Source organism: Haplochromis burtoni, unplaced genomic scaffold (assembly GCF_018398535.1).
Source record: "Haplochromis burtoni strain Fernald_Lab_line unplaced genomic scaffold, NCSU_Asbu1 Contig_59, whole genome shotgun sequence".
Classification (NCBI taxonomy): Eukaryota; Metazoa; Chordata; class Actinopteri; order Cichliformes; family Cichlidae; genus Haplochromis; species Haplochromis burtoni.
Genome location: NW_024582420.1, coordinates 2,212,215 through 2,234,495, shown reverse-complemented (window position 1 = coordinate 2,234,495; position 22,281 = coordinate 2,212,215). Strand labels below are relative to the sequence as shown.

Below are 22,281 nucleotides of genomic sequence, written 5' to 3'. Positions count from 1 at the left end.
AAAAAAGAAAAAAAACTGTGGTACATGGTTGTGCAGGGTTTTACTTGTATTACAAAGTCACATATATACAGTTAAATGCATAAACCCCAGTCGAAAAAATATGAAAACGGGAAAGGGAAATTTAAAACAAACAAACAAAACCATCTTAAAAGACCGCACTGCTCTCCGATTTGCTGCCTTAATGATGTAACTGGAGAAATTAGTGACAAAAAAGGTCAAAAAGTGAAACATACACAATAGGTTCGATTAAAAAAAACAAAACAGGAAAAACAAACAAACCGTTTATGTCTGTTTTGAAAAATGTGGACTTGTCAACCAGTCTTCTATTCTAATGTAGTGTTCATAGACAATTCATGAACTGACTTAGTAGATGCTTTAATAAGCATCACAGTTTTCTTACATTTCTACGCATAAATACAAAGAAAGGCTCGCTCAGGCGGTATAAAATTACAGTTGCAGTGAAATGCTCCAGTAGCTCGACATGCCTTTTTCCAAATCGCCTACTCACTCTAAATCTTAGATTTACGGTGCCAGCTTTTTCCCAAGGTCCGCTCTGACTGCATAAAGCACTGTACATCATGAATAAAGTGTCCTTGAATCGTTTTGATATTTATCGTGTTAACTTTAACATTTATTACTCTTTCTGTGTTGTACAGTTTTAAGAATAATGTCCGATGTCAGCGTTTTGGAAAGAAGGAAAAACATAGAAGAGAAAGTTTGTGTTGGAGAATCATAAATTATACAGCACTGCTGCAAAATACAAATATATACACTGTATACACTGAATCGAGAGTAGCTGGAGCCCAAAGCAACCAGCTCCAAAACGGTAACAGTGAGGGACCAAAAACCTGGAGTCAGTCGGCCTTGTCCGTCAAACGTCAGACTACTTCACAGCCACCTCAGATTTTGGTTTAACTCTGATTTAAAATATAAACCTGATGTCATTAAATTCAAGGTAAAAACAAAAATCACTTGAACTGAGAGGGGACATGAGCACATCCCGCTTCAGTCAGAAAACAGTGTTGGTTATGCGTGTTTGAGTGCTGAGGCTGTGATGGGGTCCAAACATCCTCTGCTGGCTGGTCAGAGGCTGCCGATGTTGGGGAAGCTCTTCAGCTTCTCTGGGAAGTCATCTTTATAGAGCACCGGGTCTGCGCGATGTTCCACCACTTTCAGAGGCATCGTCCCGAAAACTGAGGCAAACTTGTTGATGCACTCAGATCTACAGAGCGGGAGACATTTTATCAACAAGCATGATAAAACCATTCATATAGCATCTGACCCTTAATAGACTCAATACTGAGATTGGGTACATTAAGGTCACTTACATTATTTTGACATTTTATGCAATCGCTACATGAAGGTTTTTATAATGTTTGTTTTTGGACATTGGCTACTTTTTCACTTATTTTTAGTCTTTGTACAAAATTATGTTCTTGTTTTTTTTTAGACTGTTAGAAAACAAACAGTGCAATAAACACACTCTACTACTGATGTTCTGAAACTGCACAAAACTAAAATGATCTGAGGGAATTTCAGCTGCTCTTTGTTGATCATTTGGAAAACAAATACCTCTCCACCATGTGTGTCTGATCCAGCGACAGTCCATCTATGGCAGTACATTCAGGGCACTTGAACTTCTTCCTTGGAGTCACCTAAACAGAAGCACAGTTACAGTCACACCAGTGATATTTGCTCACTTCAGGGTTTGTTAAAGCTCAGCATCCTAAACAGGAGCAGTTTGGTCAAATGAAGCAAGTCTTTGACATCCAAAGAGAACTTTTGTTGCAGACAGTGTGAAGAATTACTTTTTAATTCTTATCGGCAGGACATTTCCTTCCCTTGACTTTTGTCATGAACATGTGAACATTTGAATGTACGTGTGTAGAAGGAAGGGGAAGACAGATATTCTTGGTCAAAGAGGGTAAGTTAAGGAACCTGTTGGAGATGTTATGGGAGGTAGGACCAGAGGTGCAGGTGTAAGAAAGTGTGCAGAGTGTGCATAAGCCCTAGTGAGCTTAGAAAAACACACTGGGAGGGGAAGTGTCAGTGAGTGACTCCCAGATAAGGGAGGTTAAGGTCGGGCTTTAGCTCAGGGCCCCTGCACCTGGACAGAGTTGGGGTGATGGGGAGGGGGAGAGGCTGTGATGTTGAAGGGTGAGAGCTGATCAGACCCAGAGATGCTGGTCTGCTGTGTCAGGCTACAGACTCCCCACGCAAACTTTTAACACCCAGACCAGACAGAGCCATGAACATACCTTTATGGGGGCTTTGCCAGTGATGTTGGCCACCAGGAAATTCATGGCAATATCTTCACAGTTCATGTGAGCATCCACCCAGTTCTTGATGTCTCCCGGCATCTTGTATGTGTACAAATAGTTGAAGTACTGAAAAGAAAGAAAAGAGCGGACAGTTTAACATAGTGAACCAGCATCATGTAAGGAGAACTATTGTTTTTCTAATTTCCTTTAAACTCAATGCACAAATGCCTTTCAAAGACTAGCTTTCTGCATTACTGTGAAGCAAAAGTACCATCAGTACCTTCAATACTTCGTTTACATCAATGCACTACTGATGCTGTGGTCTAATCTAAGATGAGCTTCACACATTTTCACTGACAAAATGCTAGTGTAGAAAATAGTTGCAGCAATGCAAAAACATAGCAATGCTGGGACCACGAGGGCACAAATTCCAAAATTGACTTGCGACCCAAAGTCTATGCTTTATCATCTTCCCACAGAAATTACCCCAACTTTTGCTGAACTGTTACATACTTCTTGTGAAGTCTTAAACATGCTGAAACATGGGCTCATTTTTCCAAAGGAAAACAAACGCGGCATGTATAAAAACGGCAAATTAAAGCTCAACTTGTTTTCAAGCAACCTGTCTCAGATCACCTTGTGGTAGAAGGCAGCTCCAGTTAGAACCATGGAGACCTCATTGGTCCACTCCGACTCATACTTCCACTTTCCCATTTCATGGTCCCAGAGGTGCAGCCGCCCGGGGTAGCCCACCAGCCTGTCTGGAAACTCCCTCCAAACCTGGAAAGAGCAGAAGAGAAGACAGATCGTCTAACACTCAGCTAACGCGAACAGAGATAAGAATTAAGGACTTGCATTAAAAAATGAAATATTCAGAACAAAGTTCAAATTGAAGTTTTAATCTTACATCCAAATATCAGCGTCTGATGCTTTTCCAAAAACAAGTACTCAAAGTCAAAAACTTGGAAAACAAAGAGAACACTTTCAGAAAGAAACTGATTCATGACAAGCTGAATATTTCAACAGGCTGCTGGCTCAACACCAGCAGTCAATCTGACCTCCCTCTATAAGCATAGTCACCAACAGTGAAACTCCTCCTCTATACGGCCTGTAATTCAGCGTAATTACCCTTTAACTGAGCATAATTTTATTAAATGGTTTTTAAATGGATTCAGGTGAGTGTGCATGGCTAAAAAGAGCTGGACAGGTATGTGAGTATGGAAAGCATCAGCTCCAGACCTGTTATTGTTCTTCACACATCAAACACATTAAACAGGCCGTCAAATCCCCAACCACTAGAGAATAAACACTGTAATCTCACTCAATGACTTTAAACTCTGGGATCAACTTGAAGTGGTTCCTTGCAATACCTGCCATCAGGGAGATGACTGGAAAGTATGGCCAAGGTTAAATTCTTCTTTTGTTTTTCCTCACCTCGTAGCCAAACTGCAGTTCATCAGATGTTAGCATGATGATGTCATCATCGATCGCTAGCACAGCTTCGGTCTCGATCTCGTCATAGGGGAAGAAACGGTTGCTCAGTTTGTTCTCTTTGGTTCGCACGACTTTGAGTGGGACGCTGATCTTCGGCCAAAGAGTTTCTATCAATGGTGAAAAAACAAAACATTTTTATTTTATTTTTTTTAAACAGAAAGAAAAATTCCAAAAATGTACTTTTAAAGACAAACATTGCTGAGTTCATGTTATGTGATAATGAGTTGGCTATATTTGGTGTCACTGAATAATCAAATTAAATGACTGCAAATAAAAATGAGATGTATGTGGAAGACATTTAGGGGTTGAAAATGATTAGAAAAAAATCAGTGTGTGAAGATATCATTTACCCCTGAAAGAGGTTTTGAAATCTTTGCTGGCAGTGGAAAAATAGCGCTGTGGGAGCTTAACTTCCCTCACTGACTCATATCGCTATACTAACCTCAAGCACATGCAAATCTAACCACACTACGATTCTTCAGGAGGCAGACCAACAGGGGAGCATTTCAAAGATCTTGGGCAGTGTCCATGGCACGGACTATGGCACAGACAGATCACACAGAATGTGTTCCCCCATTAATGGAGTAACTGAGGCCTGGAAGCCCATGAGAGGAGCTCCGGTCCTCCTAACCAAGTCTGAGGTCTCCTGTCAAAAGCTATTGTCAAAAATAAGCTGAGTTTAATGCCCTGAGTTTCTTTTTTCACACTCTCTTTGGATCTGTCATCAGTTTTTTTTCCTTTTTTTTCCTCCAGGCTTATAAACAAGACAATAAAAGTCAAAAGATTATTTGCTATAAAACAAATTACTGCTAAAAATAGATGTAATGCTGGATTGTGTATATAAAAAAAAAAAGGGTGGAGCAAAAACAGTAAGCCATTAACACATCAAATCTAGGCTAGGTGTGAATGGGGAAGAAATTTGCCTTCATAGTGGGTTGTGCCCCATAAGTCTGACCCATCAATGGCCCCTTGTTAAGTCTAATAGGACACAAAGGCTCCATCAAACCAGGCGCCGCTGATGCCTCTAATGAAAAGGCAACTAACAGCACTTCAAAGCCATTCACTACTTGAGTACATTAGCCAACTCTTACAGCAGAAAGACAGACTTAATTCTCGGTATAAAACACCTTCATCTGAATTAAGCTGTCGGTGGGATAAGGACCTAACCATTTTATACTTAACTGCCTAATAAGGGTAAATAATTATAGGGCACCGTGCCATAAATAACCACTAATAAGACCTCACTATCAAAAATCTGTAAAGAACTAATGATGATAAATAGCCTGAGAGAAAAGCAGAAAAAGTTAAACAGAGTTAGTTGGTACCAACCAAATCCTAATAACAGGTTCTTTTTTTATTAGCACCATCACATTTATTTACTCTACGTGTGACTGTGACTGGAGCGCTGAGCAATCAGTAAATTAGTAGCTAGGTGATCTGCATATCATTAATACACTTCTCTTTTTAGGGGCAGTGTTTTGCCAGTCCGCTCTACTTTTTTTATTTATTTATTTAAAAACCCTCTGTGCAACCAGAGAGCATGAAACCGTTTGTGGGGAGATGAGTTTTGGCTGCTCTCTCCATTATCACTTATCTGTTGTACAGAAGACATTTATTGCTCAGGCACACAGGCCAAGAGACCAATCAATAATATCCTGTGATTGCAGACTGGTCCTGACCAGTTGGTGAGTGACTGCTGGCTGTCGCTGGGTGAAACTGGTTGAAAAGCAGGAAGCAAGAATATGGTATCACAATAGAAGTGCAGTTGAGGGCTGTTGTGGTTGTGACTGGTAATTTAGGGCAGAAGTAAATATCAGAAACCCCTCTCAATTGAACACAAAATTTAACAAGAATACCAATCACAGTCTCTTCTACAAGATTGCTTCCATTACCTAGCTAGTTTGGTTTGACCCAGTAAACTTCAAAGTGGGTATAGGCTTTTGAAAAGTTTCATGACCTTGAATGTTTTCCACTCACCCTCAGGAGGACTCTTGTTCTGGTTATTCCACACCACCAGCAGTTTAGCTAAGCTAGGCACCTTGGAGATTTCCGTGATGACCCGGAAAAGACTCTCAACACGATCGTAGGTTAGCACCACTGCTGTGAATCCAGGAGCCCTCGGTGGGATGAGTGGTAAGAACAGGGGGCTGTTTACACTGGACCACTTCTGTACAAGAAAGGCGACAAAGAAAGACATAAGCTTTTAATGCCTGGAGCATCTTTTTCAATTCTTTATCATTCACTCTTTTTGTCCTTTCCAAGCAAAGCCACTGTAGCGCTAGTCTCATGAATTCTGTGTCAAACCAGTCTGTCATGGTTTCCATGATTGAATGCGCAATAACAGGGCTTTAGTGGTGAGTGAGGTCACTTTTTATAATGGAGCAAGAATCGTCCAACAGTGTGTCAAAGGGCCTAGCAGAGGCTGAGTATTTAAAGCCAAAAGCTTCCAGTGACAGTGCCAAGTAAACCCTACAGAAGCAGTAGCACAGAAGGACAAGAAAGGAGTTGGAAATTGAGACAGGTGTCCAACCTCTCGTGCCTACTGATCTTGTGATGCTATTGTGACAAGTGAGACTAAGGTAGGAAAATGTAGGAGAAAGTGGGCTGGACAGGGAGGACGGGATGGGATGGAACAGTCATAAAAATGAAAAGAATTTCCCAGTTGCGAGTAGCGGCCATCTAAAGTCAGTGTGGAACGTAATCCTGGATGTAAATCCGTTAGTTAGATTAAAAAAAACAAACTCACCTCCAAAAAAAATTGTGATGGTGTGCACAAAGTAAATAAGAACAGAATGCAGTCCTCAGTAAACTGCTTAAAACTATTTCTAAAAGTACAAATACAATACATGGAGTGGGATTATCTTTTAAATCTATGCTCCTTTTGAACTTACTGAAACCAGTCTCAAAAAACAAGTTGTTTCTAAAGGGTGTTTTTATAGGGGAAATAAAACCAAACCATATCTTCCACTTAACAAGCGTGCGCTACTGGCAAATATAAGAATATAAGACCTTCAGGGCACCCTTGATAAACTTCATCAAAAGCTCCAAAAAAAGTTCCACTGTGTTTGAGCACAGCAAAGAGAGCGCATCTAACACAGTAAATCTGTGGTCTGTTTGAAGTACATATAAACCCTGTTTCTTCTCTGGTCCCAGGTGGCCACAGTGTGATTATGTGGCTGCTTCCACAGCATCAACACAAGTCTGTCAACAGAGACACGGCCACTGCCTTTTACACAACATCACTCACTCCATCACAATTAGAAAAAAAAAAAAAAAAAAAAAAAGCACTTTACTGGCAAGTGGAAACTTCACTGTGGTCGTTGTCACATTGTCAAATAAAAAGAGGGGGAAACAATTAAACTAACACATATAGGCAGCACAGTTGCATGAAAACAGACTAAAAGACACTGAGAGCAGTTTAGTCATTTGTCAAACAGAAAAGATTCGATAAAAGAAAGCCACAGCTCGAATATCAACCATCAGATAGTGGTAGGAGTCATTTTGCTTTTATACTAAACATTTAAACTAAGAAGAAGAATTTTATTTGGTTGTTTGAACTGCTTAGGTGGTTATTCTCTAATCTTAGACATCAGGACATCTGAGAACTGCTACACAACTTCTGTTAGCATGTCATTACTTGAGTTACTTGTAGCATTTTTTTCTCATCCAAGGAATTTAATCATTTTCTGATGGGCCCAAAACTGTATTTTTAAATATTTAACTTCTCTTTATACACATGTGATGGACTTGTTGATTATTTACACACTGGTTCAACCATTTAAAAAGTCCTAGGAATCCTTCTGAGGCACTACTTCGTGCATTCATGTCAGTTTTTAACTAAAGCATTGTTAGTATTAGATCTTAGTGTCCTCATTGTCATCGAGCTGTGTTGCCATGTACTGCATTACACTGTGGGTTAGGGCTGGGCCATATCATACCATTCACGGTAATACCGGAATAATGTTGGGCAACAATAAGAAAAGGAAATATCGCGATAGAATTTGGGTAAAACGTGCATGCGCAGTGCCTTTGTTTACATACGCACATGGCCGTGATGGAGAATGAGAAGGGTGAAAGCGGATCGTTGAATGAAACTGATGAATCAGAACTGGTTTGTAAAAATGCTGCAACTTCAGTGGTGTGGAACTGGTTTAGCTTTCATCCATCAGATACACAACAAAGCAGTATTTTTGGTAGAGCATGTAAAGTATTTTGTCTAGTGTCAATTATATAACCAGTTATATCGTTATTGCAAATTTTCAAATGTATATCATGATAAATATTTTTGGTCATATCGCCCTGCTCTACTGTGGGATATTTAAGATGGTGTATTGACCGGTGACCAGATACTTAAACTTTCTCCCAAGAATAGCATGCACTTCATGTACTACTCAGTTAACTTATAAAAAACAAAACCTTACTTTAGCATATAAAATACTATTCAATGGCATTTCGCACACAGCCTAAACACTTTCAGTATGTCGTTCAAAGTCAGCACTTTGACCTCATAGCAGTTCTTTTCTTTCATATTTAACTTTTTAAAAAAGAAGTAATGCCCAAATACTCAAAGATTGTACTCTAACTTTAAGAAAAAACAAGAAAAAGACTTTCCTATGCCCAGATCCCAATCACCACAAAAACCTAAACTGTGGCAAATTATAAAGTCTGAGATGCCTCAGTTCTTGTAATGTAAAAACCTTACAAGTATGCCCCCTTCCTACAAATCCCAAACAAAAAGCAGCTTGTCCCTTATTCTGAAACCCCCTCTCCAAAGGCACCAGCAGTCCTGGGCAATGTGCTTTCAATTACCACCAAAAGACTAGGGGAGGAGAGGGGGAAAATGTCTGCCTGATGTATTTAGTGCTGTGTGCAAGTTCTCCTCATCATCCATTCACAGAATTCATACAGACAACACTTTATCTCCCATTTCAGGCAGGTTAATCTAAAGACCTGTCCTGTGACACCGTCAACACCCTCTGGGTTGGGACAAACTTTGAGACCAGAGTAATTCTGATGGGATGGACTGGTGGCTTAGATGTTAATACGAAACATTTTGACACAAGAGGCAAATGTCAAGTGAAGCTGTTTTGTGAAGCGAGCTGGTTTAGAGTGAAGTCGTGGTTGAGAGTGAACAGCTGGATAACCAGTTCATCCTGAAATACTATACGGACTTAAGCAGAACTGGAAAGGGAGTCCCCCCCCACCAAAAAAACCCCTCAAAGTGTTGACTGTTTACATCCACGCATCCTGATTGCAAGTGCCACCTCTAATCTTGGCATTTTAGTGGATCTACTTAAAATGTGGTACTTGTAGACATCTGACAGATCCAAGGCCATTATTATGCATCTACACACAAGCTGACATGCACACGCCTCTACACCACAGGCGGAGGATGGAGGAGACTCTAGATCAGACCGAGCTGATTAACAACTCCTGAGAGATGGTCGCCCCAGCCAAGATGTCGGCAGCCACAAACTCTTATAACCACAGGGATGCTAAGCACACACATGCACACACACAGAGACCATTCTTTCACATCCAGCGTTCTCGCTACAAACACAATGACTCAGGCGTACGGGAACTTAGTTTTCACCACAATGGAGGCATCCTCTGAGCGCAGAACTGCTGACACAAACTGGCTCCCTCAAAGCTATCTGGGTGTATACCAAACTGTGAAGCGCTGCATCTGTGGTATTTCAGAAAGAGGGAAGGCATCTACTGTCACTCTACTACAGAGGCTTTGATTTATAAGGCACAGGAGAGTGGGAAAGCTTATGTGGTACTGTGAGCGTGTGTACAGCCAAAGCTCTATTTTGGACGAGTGTCACTCAGATGTCTTCAACAACAACAAAAAAAACCTTCTAGGAATACAACTGAGCAGCTCAGCACATAATAGCCAAGGACTTTATAGGTTATACAGATGTTTGCTGCAAAAGAAATGAAAAAAAAAAAAAAAAAGCAACAGCACAAAACTAAAAGATAATAATAGAACATTAAATATCCTGTTTGGTGACTAAAAGTTACAAACATTTGCAATATGCATGTCAATGTCAAGTGTAGACAGTTACATACCACCACAGGTGGATTGTTCCACTGCTCATAAGTACGCGCAGCATATGGGTAGATGCGATCGTTGATGATCTGGAGAGTTGTCAAGCCAATAGCCTTCATGGAGCTGAAGTAGGCCTCCCAGAACCAGCGTGCCTGTAGACAAATGACACAAAACTACTTAAAACTGGAAACAGGCAAGCCAGAGTAAAAACACGACATGCCTAGGGTCAGTGCATTCACATTCAGTGTTACGTATATTCTTTCGTCTCATGTAGCTCAGGAGGTAGAGCAGGTCATCTACTAAACAGAAGGTCAATGGCTTGATCCCTGGATGATCCAGTCTACATTCCAAAGTATCCTTGGACAAGATACTAAACCCAAGATGTTCGCCGATGCTTTCATTGGAAAATTTATGTTTGATAGAACGCACTCAGATGTAATAAAGACGTGCTTTTATGAGGAGGTGAATGAGAAAGCATTCTGAATGCTCAACTAGAACAGAAAAGCACTATCCAAGAACCAGTGCATTTAACTTTAGCAACATATCTTACGTAAATATTATTTAAAAAAATGCTGCAAATAGATATAAGATAACTCAGTGCATATAAAAAAATATATATATTTTCACAGCAGAACTGTAAATCTAGAACTACTAACTTTAAGATAAATATGTTATTTCACTGGCCACATGAAATGATATTATGTCCTCCAAAAAATTTTTTTATTCTCATATTAACCTACAGAGTGGAGCAGTTATAAAAAAATAACACCAGAGTGTTGTCATAACTATAAAATCCAGATATTCCCTAGTCCACATCTTTGAAGACAATTTTGCAGCCCTCTCCAACGTCTTTGTCCTTCAACGACTCTTCTTTTGAAGCCCAATGAAATCTCTTTTGACTGCGTCTGTTTTCCTTCAACACATCTCTGCTTTGACTTTATGATAAGTGAACTCTTAACCCATATCTTAATGCTACATCAACGGACTCTGGAATCTCCAAGTGCTCTCATTCACCATTGACTTCACATAGTTTTTGTGTTTTTGTCAATACTGGAAGCATGGAAGTCATCTATGTGTTAAATTTCTATAATCATGAAAATTGCTTCAAGACTGTTATGAAACTTCAAGGGACAGTGCCATGTTACACTTATATGACTCCACCCAATCTGAATTACTGATAGTTTTGGGGTGAAGGATGTAAATATCTTAGAGTCTGCCCTCCTAATGGATGCGTCCATGAGCATTACTGCATTTTGTGGATGCTCTATGTTAAACAAAGAGCTTGTTAACACATAACCATGAGACATTTCCCTAAATCGCCAATGTCGATGTCATAGGATGAAAGATTGGAGATGTAGAACAACAAAAAGAGCCTATATTTTTACAGAGGAGCTGAGGAGAATCCAAAAAGACTTTCTAATCTCAAGGGGGAATCCCAACGGTCCATAAATCAGCCAGTGATGAAAGTTTCTTTTCCGACCGGGAGGAGGCAAAAAGCAAACTGTGCTGGCCTGAGGGCCCATTCCCCTCCCCTCCACCCTCTCCCAGCGCCTGGAGGAATTTTTATGAGCAGGGAAGAACAGACATCATTGCAAGAGAGAAGAGAAACCCTTTCTACGTCTTCCAACTGGAGCAGTAACCGTGCAGCAAGTCTATAGTCTATACTTGGTCTCTGTTGGTTCTACTGCTTAAAACAAAAAGTACAGCAGTACAAATACGTCCAACCAAATAATCCATAAGCTGAACAAAAATTACTTCTCCAATCATTGTTTTTTTTTTTTTTAAATTCTGGTGTAATGTAAATTTTAACTATGAGGCTGCTGCAAATGGTGAAAAATAATTCATGTATGATGTAACAGTAATCTGATGTAATGGCTGGTTTAAAATACTCCCCAGCAGCTCCTGCTTTTTTGTTGTTTATAATCATTAAAATGTCAAAGCAGTGCACAATAACAGTTAAGCTGATGGTAGTCTGCATGGCTTTGTTTAAATCAGCTGTAGCTCTCAAGTGCCTGACACATGAATTAACCTGTAAACCAGAATTGGCAGTCACTGAGTTGTGTACAGACATAGGCAGTCATTAGTGTTTTTGATATAATCAAAAACAGCAGTGAAACCTGAAGTCTGTTCAAATCACGCTTACCGGGAAAACCTTTCCATTCCAGTTTTATCAGCATGTTTGTGTGGCTGTAAAACATTTTGTAGTGTAACAAAGAGGCACACAATGCGGTGATTCCCATTTTCCTTTGTTTCACCTGTGTTTTCATGTTTTATTTAACCTTAAACTGTGAAGTTCATATAACTCCTGGGTTTGTGTTTAGGAAAGAAAACAGGAATCTGTTGGAGCACCTCAGCTGAGATTAAATTTGCAACTCAATTGGTAAAATTAACAACCTGCTACTAAATTTAATGGGCAACAAATAAATGACCAAAAAAAGCCAGTGAAGCCACTGTCATTGTTCTGACTGCTCAGTTCTGTATGAAGGCTTGCATGTAAGAAGAAGACTACAGGAATACCTATACAGTGAGACTATTGCAAGTTGGGACGATAGGCAGGGTCAGCAAACTAGAAACAGTCTAAGGAAAAGATGAGGAGTAAGTTTAACTTAAACTCACTGGCAGTAACTCCCTCCATCTCTCTTATGTATTCTAATTTAATGACAGAATTGATTTATTTGATCTATGTGTCCTATTTTGAGGGTATGACCCAAAGAAAACAACGGGAGTAAATACACAAACACTGGCTCTGGAGTGGCCTCAATTGAGCACTGTTAACATCTCACAGCTGTTTAGTATGTGGCCTTTTTAAATCTGACCTAATTTGATGCAATTACATCATCTCAAATTTGAAAATGAGTTCTGCAGCTTCAACCAAGTCCGCTGGCTACTAATAGAGGCTCAACAGTATTAACAGTATAAACAAAAGTAGCTTATCTTAGTCCGATTTGTTTTCTCATCAAATCTCCCTCTTTCCCGATTTCCTTTCTTGCTTGGAAACCCCACCCCACGCAATATGACAATTACTTCCCTTACCTCTGACTCTTAAGGGGAATGGCTACAATATTTAACAAACCTTAATTTTATGCTTAGTTGTTCATTCATTTCCATTGACACAAGTATGCATTGTTGATTCCTGTTTTTAGATTTTAAGTACAAATCACGCCACCTAAGATTTACACATGAACTGTGATTTACTCTGAAATCAAGGGTTGCTGAGCCCTCTGCTGGCAGATCTAACAAAATACATTATCTCAAAAGTTTAAATGGACCCACTGAGTTTTCCCTTTACAACAATGAAAGTTTATATTAAACAGCACCTAAGTTCCACATATCGAGGTCAGTGTATGTTTAATTAACCTATGAACCTTTCTAACTTCAAAGTGGTTGCATGTTGTCAGACCAAGTTTTAGTTAACTTTTAGCTTTGTATGATGTCAACAAGCGAGGACATCCTTCATATCTCTGGCTGTCACTTCAGAAATCTCACTCATCTGCTTTTCTTCCTGTTTGGGAGGAGGGACCAATCAGAAGGAAGTAGGATTAAAATCAGGGTGATCCTAAAGGGAGAGGAACTAATATGTCTGGATAGCAGATTAACTGAAGGGCTGCAACAAAGCCCAGTTTAGGGTACATGAACTTATTTTGAACTGCAGTAGAGTTCACAATAAAAGTATGGAGCTGGAAATCAGCACCACAGGTCCCTTTCAAGCTCTGTTATACATGTGCTTTAAAAAAAAAAATCAGCATGAACTTTACTCTATGGTTTATGTAGAACAATGTCCAGTACTCTTATTTGGGAATAATCTGGATAATCGTACATTAAGCAAAAGTACCCCAGTGACCTATAATAAAAGTTCACATCCTTGTTAATTTTGGCACTTAGCCACTGTGGCTGTGAATGCTAATACATCTCAAAACTATGATGTTCCCATTCTGATAAATAAGGTTTGTGTTTTTAGTTGTTGTTTTTTTAACATGGGAATGTACCATGGTGCACTTAACAAATACAAACAGAAGGATATTAGAAACATGCTTTATCTAGCATTTTTCCCGAACATTAAAGTAAAATTCTGTCTTAAAATGACTTCTTTCAGTCTGATAAATGATCTAAATCATGATAAAAAAGAATTTGGTAAGAGAAATGTATCAGAAAAAAAACCCTCAAGTGGTGATCAGTTTGATTCATCTGCACACCATCAGAGAAGGCAAAAAGAGTACTTCTGTGACCAGTGAATAAAAAATATCAGATGCTTCCATGGTAGCTGTGAGATGTCCACAGCATAGTACCACACCCCCGAGAAAAACCTAGCAACCTGACAAGCAAACCATGTTTTAGAGTATATCTGGCGTAATCCAACACCAACCCCATCTTTGAGCCCTTGGCCTAAAACGCCTGTTTGGCCAGTATAATTGGTAAATGGACTTGGGTTGATACAAGTGAATGAGGAGCAGCTGAACTGGTGCACCTCTCTCGTGGCTGCTTTCACTTTTGTTTATTGTGGCTCAATGCACATAGCAAATGGAAAGCGAATGAGCCGTCTCTGTCCATTTCATTCAAGCTAGAATCAACATAAAGTCCTCAGAGAGCCTTTTAAAAATCCAGCCTAAGCAAAGAAGGAAACTCACAAAAAGGAAGACTGCCAGCCAAATTTCTGGCTTTTGCACATGACATAAAATTTGTTTTGGTTTTCAAGGGCTTGATTGGTTGGCCGGCTGGTTAAGGACCAGGTTCATCTCAGACATGACATGCAAGTGCTGTAAAACCCAGCGACTAGCATGTCAATCCGACATGGTGGATATCTGATTGACATCTAAATGTATGGTGCAAACCAAATATAAACTGCAACCAAATGTTCTTTAGTTTTGCAGAAGTTTGCTGAGAGATGTTAAACACTGTCTTGTACCTGTCTCTGCATTTCTTCAACCTGTCGGTGAGGGATACTCTTCAGGATTGTGTACATCTCTGGCAGCTTCTCCTCAGGAATAACAACAGATGCCCTGTGCAGAAACAAAAGCATTAAATATGACAGGCTTTCAAACGATTTATTTTTCCACTGTATTAAGATGTAGGCAGACCTTTTCCAGTCAAGTACTTCAGAGAACGGCAGAATGTAGGAGTCAGCCAGAATGACGGGAACACAGCCAGCCTGCAGCACATCACTGAGGGCAGCCTGACCCAAACGTGCCCCCCTCAAGACCACACAGAATGACGACTCCTGCAGAGAAATGTTGGGAACAAACTATTAATTACAAGGAAAAAACTTTAACTGCATTCTGAACATGAATAAATTAAATAGATTTTAAATGAGTGCACTTAACGAGAAAAATATGACTCTTTGAGTACAGATTGTTATGTTTCCCACCTGCAGGATCTGTGGGTAGTCGTACACCTGCCCTTTGTAGCATCGTTTTCGTGCAGAGGCAGCACCCTGAGAGAGGTTGCTACACTTGTCCAGAAGAAGGAGAGCTTCTCCATTTTCTTCCTTCAATCGCTCCAGTTCGGCTCTGTACTCTCGGTGAATAGCAGTTTGTGAAGAAAGAATAAAGTAGTGCCGAGGCCTGGGTGGAGTCAGAAGATATGGAAACCAGTTATTAGAGAAGATAAATTAGGAAATGATTTTAATTTAGTCAATGTGTGACATGTGTTTACCCAGGTTGTCTCTCAGGCAGGTCAACATCTGCAGAAAGGGGGCTATAAACTGGAATGCTCACATCATAACCTTGTCTGTAGGTCCATGTAGAAAAACCACCTCCAGCCAGCAATGCTCTGAAACAAACAGATCTGGGTTGTAGCAATGTTTCCAGAAAAGAGGAACCTTAACACGCTCAACACAAATTCACTCATTCAAATTTACATTTTGTTAACAGCAATGCCGATTTGCTTGTGGTTGTATTCTTAAACAGTTCCCAATGATATGGATTCTGTACTAAGTTCGTGGTTTCACTTTTCTATAAAGTGAAACCATGCTGACATGCACACCTGGTTCTGATGAGGCTCCATGCCAAATACATTGTGGATGAGCACAGGAAATTCCTTACAGCTAAGATAGTGTTCAGTGTCTCAAACGTGGTAATAAACCCAACCTCTTGCATCCTTAACAATCACTCTCACTCAGTCACCTTAAAGGGTCTGGAAAACATGTTCTCTCTTACCTGCTTGTAAGTAGATCTTTCATCTGCATCAAAATATCACTCTTAACAATTTGTGAATGACTGCAGTTTTGATAAATACTTGTTTGAACTTTGATAATTTCTGCACAAAAACTGATTAACATTGTTTTCTAGTTGAATGCATTTTTACCTCCAAGCAGGAGGCTGTTGGACAACATAAAAGCTTATTTATCATATTTCTAGACAGCTTTTAAGCTGTACCAGTACAACCTCAGCTGATGAGGATTAATTAATGGAATTAATGAACAAAGACTATGGAAGTGTCAAAGCTTTGATCTAAATATGAGCATCTCGTTTACTATTATCAGTCATTAATATAATCAGTTCCATTGCTAGGGATGGGTATCGAGAACCGGTTCGCACTGTTTCAATTCCTTGGAATCGTTTGCCATTTTGCAAACGATTCCCTTATCAATTCCAGTCGCCCCGAATGACGTCACCACATTGCGGAGCGTCATTTACCTGGCAGGAAACATGGCGCCTAAGCGGCTCAAACGCTCAAAAGTTTGATTATACTTTACGAGAACGGATGACAACAGGGCAACTTGCAATACTTGCAAAGTAGATATTTCATTTAAGGGAGGAAACACTACGAATATGCAAAAGCATTTGCTCACAAAACACACGATGACCTTAAATGAATGTTGTGTTTTTAATTCCGCTCCGGACTCGTGAATCTCAACCCAGCAGCAGCGGTAACGTTTGCACGTCCTCTCCCGTTAATGCGGCAGGTAAATAATCGACTAACAGTGCATATTATGTTTGCGCGATCTGCCTTATTACAAACCCTGCCATTACTGTGCATTTAGGTGACCATGATGAGAGAGAGAGTCTGACTCAGATGCTGGCAGTTCTTGCTGCAGTCTACCGGTAGCGTCTCCTTTCAGGTCAGGATAGACGAATGTCACCAAGCAGTGACTAAGTTTGTGGTCAAAGGCTTGCACCCATTTGCCACAGCAGATGCCCCCGATGTTTGGTAAGAGAATGTGTTTAATTGTAGGCAGGGACATTACAGGATATTCTTGTGTAATTGCTACTGAATAATTTATGTTATACTTTGTTATTGCTACAGAAGAATATTTATTTTATTATTTTACATTTACAATTTTTTTTCCTGCTATTCGCTGTTCTCCTTTTTAAAAAAGAATCGATAAGAGAATCGATAAAGAATCGAATCGTTAAACAGAATCGAAAATGGAATCGGAATCGTGAAAATCTTATCAATACCCATCCCTATCCATTGCATTAGTTAAACATACAATACTACGATGCTGTATATTCAAATCATGTTTTTTTTTTTTTATTTCTCAGTGACTTCAATCACAGCAAACTAATTCTGTTAAGATGTGTTCCATTTACCTGTCTCTGGGCACATCCAAAGCAGTGTTGTAGTCAGGAGGGCCTCCAGGTAACATGTTGAAAAGCAGATGATTCATCCCTTTGTCCCATCTAACAAAACATCATCATCAAGATCAGAGCTGTAACAACTTCTCACTTTGAAGATTATTTGAACAATGGAAAACTGACTGAAGTTTTTCTAATTACTTGAATAAATAACTGCTCATTTTAAAAAGAAAAGCCTTATTTGACTTTAAGCTGTTACCATTTAGTAGTTTTAAGAAGTTCAAAATTTATCAATGTATTATTTGGTATCAAAAAATACGGGTTAAACAGAATATTGCGCATATTTAAGAGACAATATGTGAATCTTTTACAGATTAAAAACTACCAAAACAGTTAAACTCCAATACATGTTTAAAATCAGAGGCATCACAACAGAGACCTATTGTGATGAAATAAGGCTGAAATTAAATCTATTATAGTATTTTACAGCAGTACAAAGTATAACTTTGTGAGGGAAGGGGATTTTTGAGACCTTAATTTTGGGGAAAGTCAGCAATTTAAACATTTTTTTTAATCAATTTTGATTTGTTATTCCACACGTGGAGTTTTGGTGTCCTGATCACCACTGAAACTACAGTAATGCAAATTTAGACAATATTTCAAAGTAATTACCAGGAGGCGTTTCAGACTTTTTTTGAGGATCTGAATTAAAATAAAAACTGAGTACCTGGGTAACATTGCCAGAGCCTGGGCTGTCTCTCTTATACGGAGGGAGTTCTGATTTAGTACATCAATAGATGGAATGAAAAGGCAAGCCCTTGTAACATCGTCTGTGTAAAAGTCACTGTCAGAGATGGCACTAAGCAGATCATTGTATTCTCGAGACAGGCCGGTGCTGCTGATGGGGACCCCCAATTCATCTACAAACCTCTGCAGAGGGTAGATATAAACCTGCAAGCACAATTTCAACAGTTGTTCGTGACTTCTACGTAAGAAAATTGAGTGTCTGTGTGTGGGGAGTGTTTCCAGGTAGCATTACCTTGATTCTATTCTTAGGGTTGTAGCCACACCTGTATACATCAAAGCAGGTGTGCATGCGACAGCTCAGGTCACCCCTCTCAGGTATGGGACTGGAGACGGGAAGTCTGATCAGAGGTGCGTCGTGAACACTGCGCTTGTCGAGGGTCCAATCAGCTGTGGACTCAATGGAGTGCGGCCAAAACTGAAACATCCCTGTGGCGATTAGTCCAAGCAGCACCACAGAAAACAGGGTGATGTAGTAGATGCGGTGCTTGGTTTTCATCCGAGGGATGAGAGCAGGGCCCCGCGAGCTGTATTTCCCAGAGGTATACATGTCTGACACCTCTTCGTTAACCAGCCGCTGTAAACACAGGTTTCGGATCAATGGCAACTCCAGGAAGTGTTCAGACAACACGAAGCACACTAGGCATCAGTTTAAAAACCAGTCTTCTGTCGCGTGATTGGCAAAAATCACTAGTTTATATGCCGATTTCAATGCATTTGCTGCCAATGACTCGAAGCTAGATAACGGGAATGTTACCACTATCAGGGTGATGCCACCAAACCACAATGTCCACGATAGCAACCATAACATAAAAAGCGAGCGAGAGAGAAAAGGTCGTTAAACAAACGCCAAATTTGCAGAAATTAGCTAAGAAACTATCTTTCCTAACAGCAGCTAACGTAACCCACTAGTAAGCTACACTAGCTCTGTAAACATTCATGCTAACCGAGTTCACTAACATTAATAGGTGTTTCAGCCATTAGAAACCGACCAGAAAAGGAGTAAATGCCTAACAATAAACGTATATGTTCTACCTACCGAGATGTCGTTAGTCGGAGAGGGGAGTTTGGTCTTAAATCATGGCAACATTTAGAGAACAGACTGCACATATGCATACAGTGCTAACCTAGCTTTGAGCTAGCAGCTAACACCCCTAGGTAATCTTTCCGTGACTTGCGGAAGTTCTTCTTCTTCTTTGCTTCCTCAGAGTATATTCGAGACCCAGAAGAGACGTGCTTTGCTTCTCTCTGGCGGAATTGGAAGTATAAGAACACATTTTTACCAATATCAAAGGTTGAGACCTCTGATATTATTTAAGAAAATAATAATAATGATGATAGTTTAAAAAAAAACAAAGTCAATTCAAAATTTACTACCATGTGCTTTCACTGGCCCCTTATAGTGAGTGCTCAGATTTCATGCTTAACAAACTAACAAAATAAAATTGCACAATAAAATTTAATATAATTTTTTTAATTGGTTGAAAAACGTTCTTGCTGCTAGTGCGTTAAAATATGTTAAATCTTATCTATAATTTTAGCCAGAAACATATGAAGATTAGTCCCACTTTACCTGACGGAATTAAAGTGGGATAAATAATAATAATAATAATAATAATAAAAAGCCAAGTTAATGAATTAAGAAGCTAAAAACAGCAATGGTTTGTTATTTTTGTCATAGCAAATTACACAAATACATATAACTATGTAGAAATATGGAAGATTTGGCATGCTTTAGGTTAATTAATGTAGAAGTGGATAAAAAGCATATAAAAAAAGGAAGGGTGATTGGTATAGATGAAAAACCCATGGAAGTATGGAGATGTTAGGAAAAAAGTGAGTGGACTTTTTAACAGTCTTGAGTGACAGGATCCCTGAGGAATGGAGAAGTGTACTGATAATGATTTTCTAGAACAAAGGTGATAGCTTAATGTTGAAAAAGGGTATGAGGGGTGGCAGAAGGATAGCAGAAAGAGTGAAAGCGAAGGCTTACAAGATGATAGTGAGACCTGCTGTATGTTTTTTTTAGACAGTAACACTGAGAAAAAGACACGAAGTGGAGCTAGCAGTGAGTGACCAGGATGGACACAGTTAGAAATGGGTACAAAGTTAGAGAGACATGACTGAGATGGTTTGGACATGTGCAGTGGAGGGATAATAAATATACCGGGCAATGGATGTTGAATATGGAGCTGCTAGACAGGAGGAAAAGAAGAAGACCACAGAGAGGATTGATAGATGTAGTGAAGGACATACAGATCATTGGTGTGACAGAGGAAGATGAAGGGATAGGGTGAAGGGCAAATTGAAAAAGGAAGGAAAATAAATACAGTGGGGCAAAAAAGTATTTAGTCAGCCACCGATTGTGCAAGTTCCCCCACCTAAAATGATGACAGAGGTCAGTAATTTGCACCAGAGGTACACTTCAACTGTGAGAGACAGAATGTGAAAAAAAAATCCATGAATCCACATGGTAGGATTTGTAAAGAATTTATTCGTAAATCAGGGTGGAAAATAAGTATTTGGTCAATAACAAAAATACAACTCAATACTTTGTAACATAACCTTTGTTGGCAATAACAGAGGTCAAACGTTTACTATAGGTCTTTACCAGGTTTGCACACACAGTAGCTGGTATTTTGGCCCATTCCTCCATGCAGATCTTCTCGAGAGCAGTGATGTTTTGGGGCTGTCGCCGAGCAACACGGACTTTCAACTCCCGCCACAGATTTTCTATGGGGTTGAGGTCTGGAGACTGGCTAGGCCACTCCAGGACTTTCAAATGCTTCTTACGGAGCCACTCCTTTGTTGCCCGGGCGGTGTGTTTTGGATCATTGTCATGTTGGAAGACCCAGCCTCGTTTCATCTTCAAAGTTCTCACTGATGGAAGGAGGTTTTGGCTCAAAATCTCACGATACATGGCCCCATTCATTCTGTCCTTAACACGGATCAGTCGTCCTGTCCCCTTGGCAGAAAAACAGCCCCATAGCATGATGTTTCCACCCCCATGCTTCACAGTAGGTATGGTGTTCTTGGGATGCAACTCAGTATTCTTCTTCCTCCAAACACGACGAGTTGAGTTTATACCAAAAAGTTCTACTTTGGTTTCATCTGACCACATGACATTCTCCCAATCCTCTGCTGTATCATCCATGTGCTCTCTGGCAAACGTCAGACGGGCCTGGACATGCACTGGCTTCAGCAGCGGAACACGTCTGGCACTGCGGGATTTGATTCCCTGCCGTTGTAGTGTGTTACTGATGGTGACCTTTGTTACTTTGGTCCCAGCTCTCTGCAGGTCATTCACCAGGTCCCCCCGTGTGGTTCTGGGATCTTTGCTCACCGTTCTCATGATCATTTTGACCCCACGGGATGAGATCTTGCGTGGAGCCCCAGATCGAGGGAGATTATCAGTGGTCTTGTATGTCTTCCATTTTCTGATGATTGCTCCCACAGCTGATTTTTTCACACCAAGCTGCTTGCCTATTGTAGATTCACTCTTCCCAGTCTGGTGCAGGTCTACAATACTTTTCCTGGTGTCCTTCGAAAGCTCTTTGGTCTTGGCCATGGCGGAGTTTGGAGTCTGACTGTTTGAGGCTGTGGACAGGTGTCTTTTATACAGATGATGAGTTCAAACAGGTGCCATTCATACAGGTAACGAGTGGGGGACAGAAAAGCTTCTTACAGAAGACGTTACAGGTCTGTGAGAGCCAGAGATTTTCCTTGTTTGAGGTGACCAAATACTTATTTTCCACCCTGATTTACGAATAAATTCTTTACAAATCCTACCATGTGAATTCATGGATTTTTTTTTTTTTCACATTCTGTCTCTCACAGTTGAAGTGTACCTCTGGTGCAAATTACTGACCTCTGTCATCATTTTAAGTGGGGGAACTTGCACAATCGGTGGCTGACTAAATACTTTTTTGCCCCACTGTAAGTAGGCATTGCTTTGTTTGCTCACATATAAGTTTTCATTTGTGTTAACAAAAACTTCCACAGTTAAGTCAGAAAAATAAATGTAATCAAAGTGAAAACTGAAGATGTTTTATTTAAATTGGTTGAAAATATTTTGAAGAATTAGATTTTACAGCTTAAAACAGTCGACTTGCTGTAAGTAGAAGCATTTCCATTGGTAAGCCAACTACTTTTGTCT

At 39.9% G+C, this 22,281-nt stretch overlaps 1 protein-coding gene across 1 annotated transcript; it reads right to left on the bottom strand.

Annotated features, from left to right (window-relative positions):
* Positions 1-21: 21 nt before the first annotated feature.
* ext2 (exostosin glycosyltransferase 2) lies at positions 22-19,332 on the bottom strand. Its single transcript, XM_005931431.3, has 15 exons — positions 19,165-19,332; positions 18,361-18,702; positions 18,049-18,272; positions 17,337-17,426; positions 15,457-15,573; positions 15,170-15,365; positions 14,883-15,022; positions 14,711-14,804; positions 9,828-9,959; positions 5,733-5,922; positions 3,696-3,862; positions 2,898-3,041; positions 2,259-2,387; positions 1,573-1,655; positions 22-1,222 (listed from the first exon to the last, which is right to left on the bottom strand). Exons 2-15 carry the CDS (start codon positions 18,673-18,675, stop codon positions 1,084-1,086), a joined length of 2,160 nt encoding a protein of 719 aa, XP_005931493.1. The 5' UTR covers positions 18,676-18,702; positions 19,165-19,332; the 3' UTR covers positions 22-1,083.
* Positions 19,333-22,281: the final 2,949 nt, after the last annotated feature.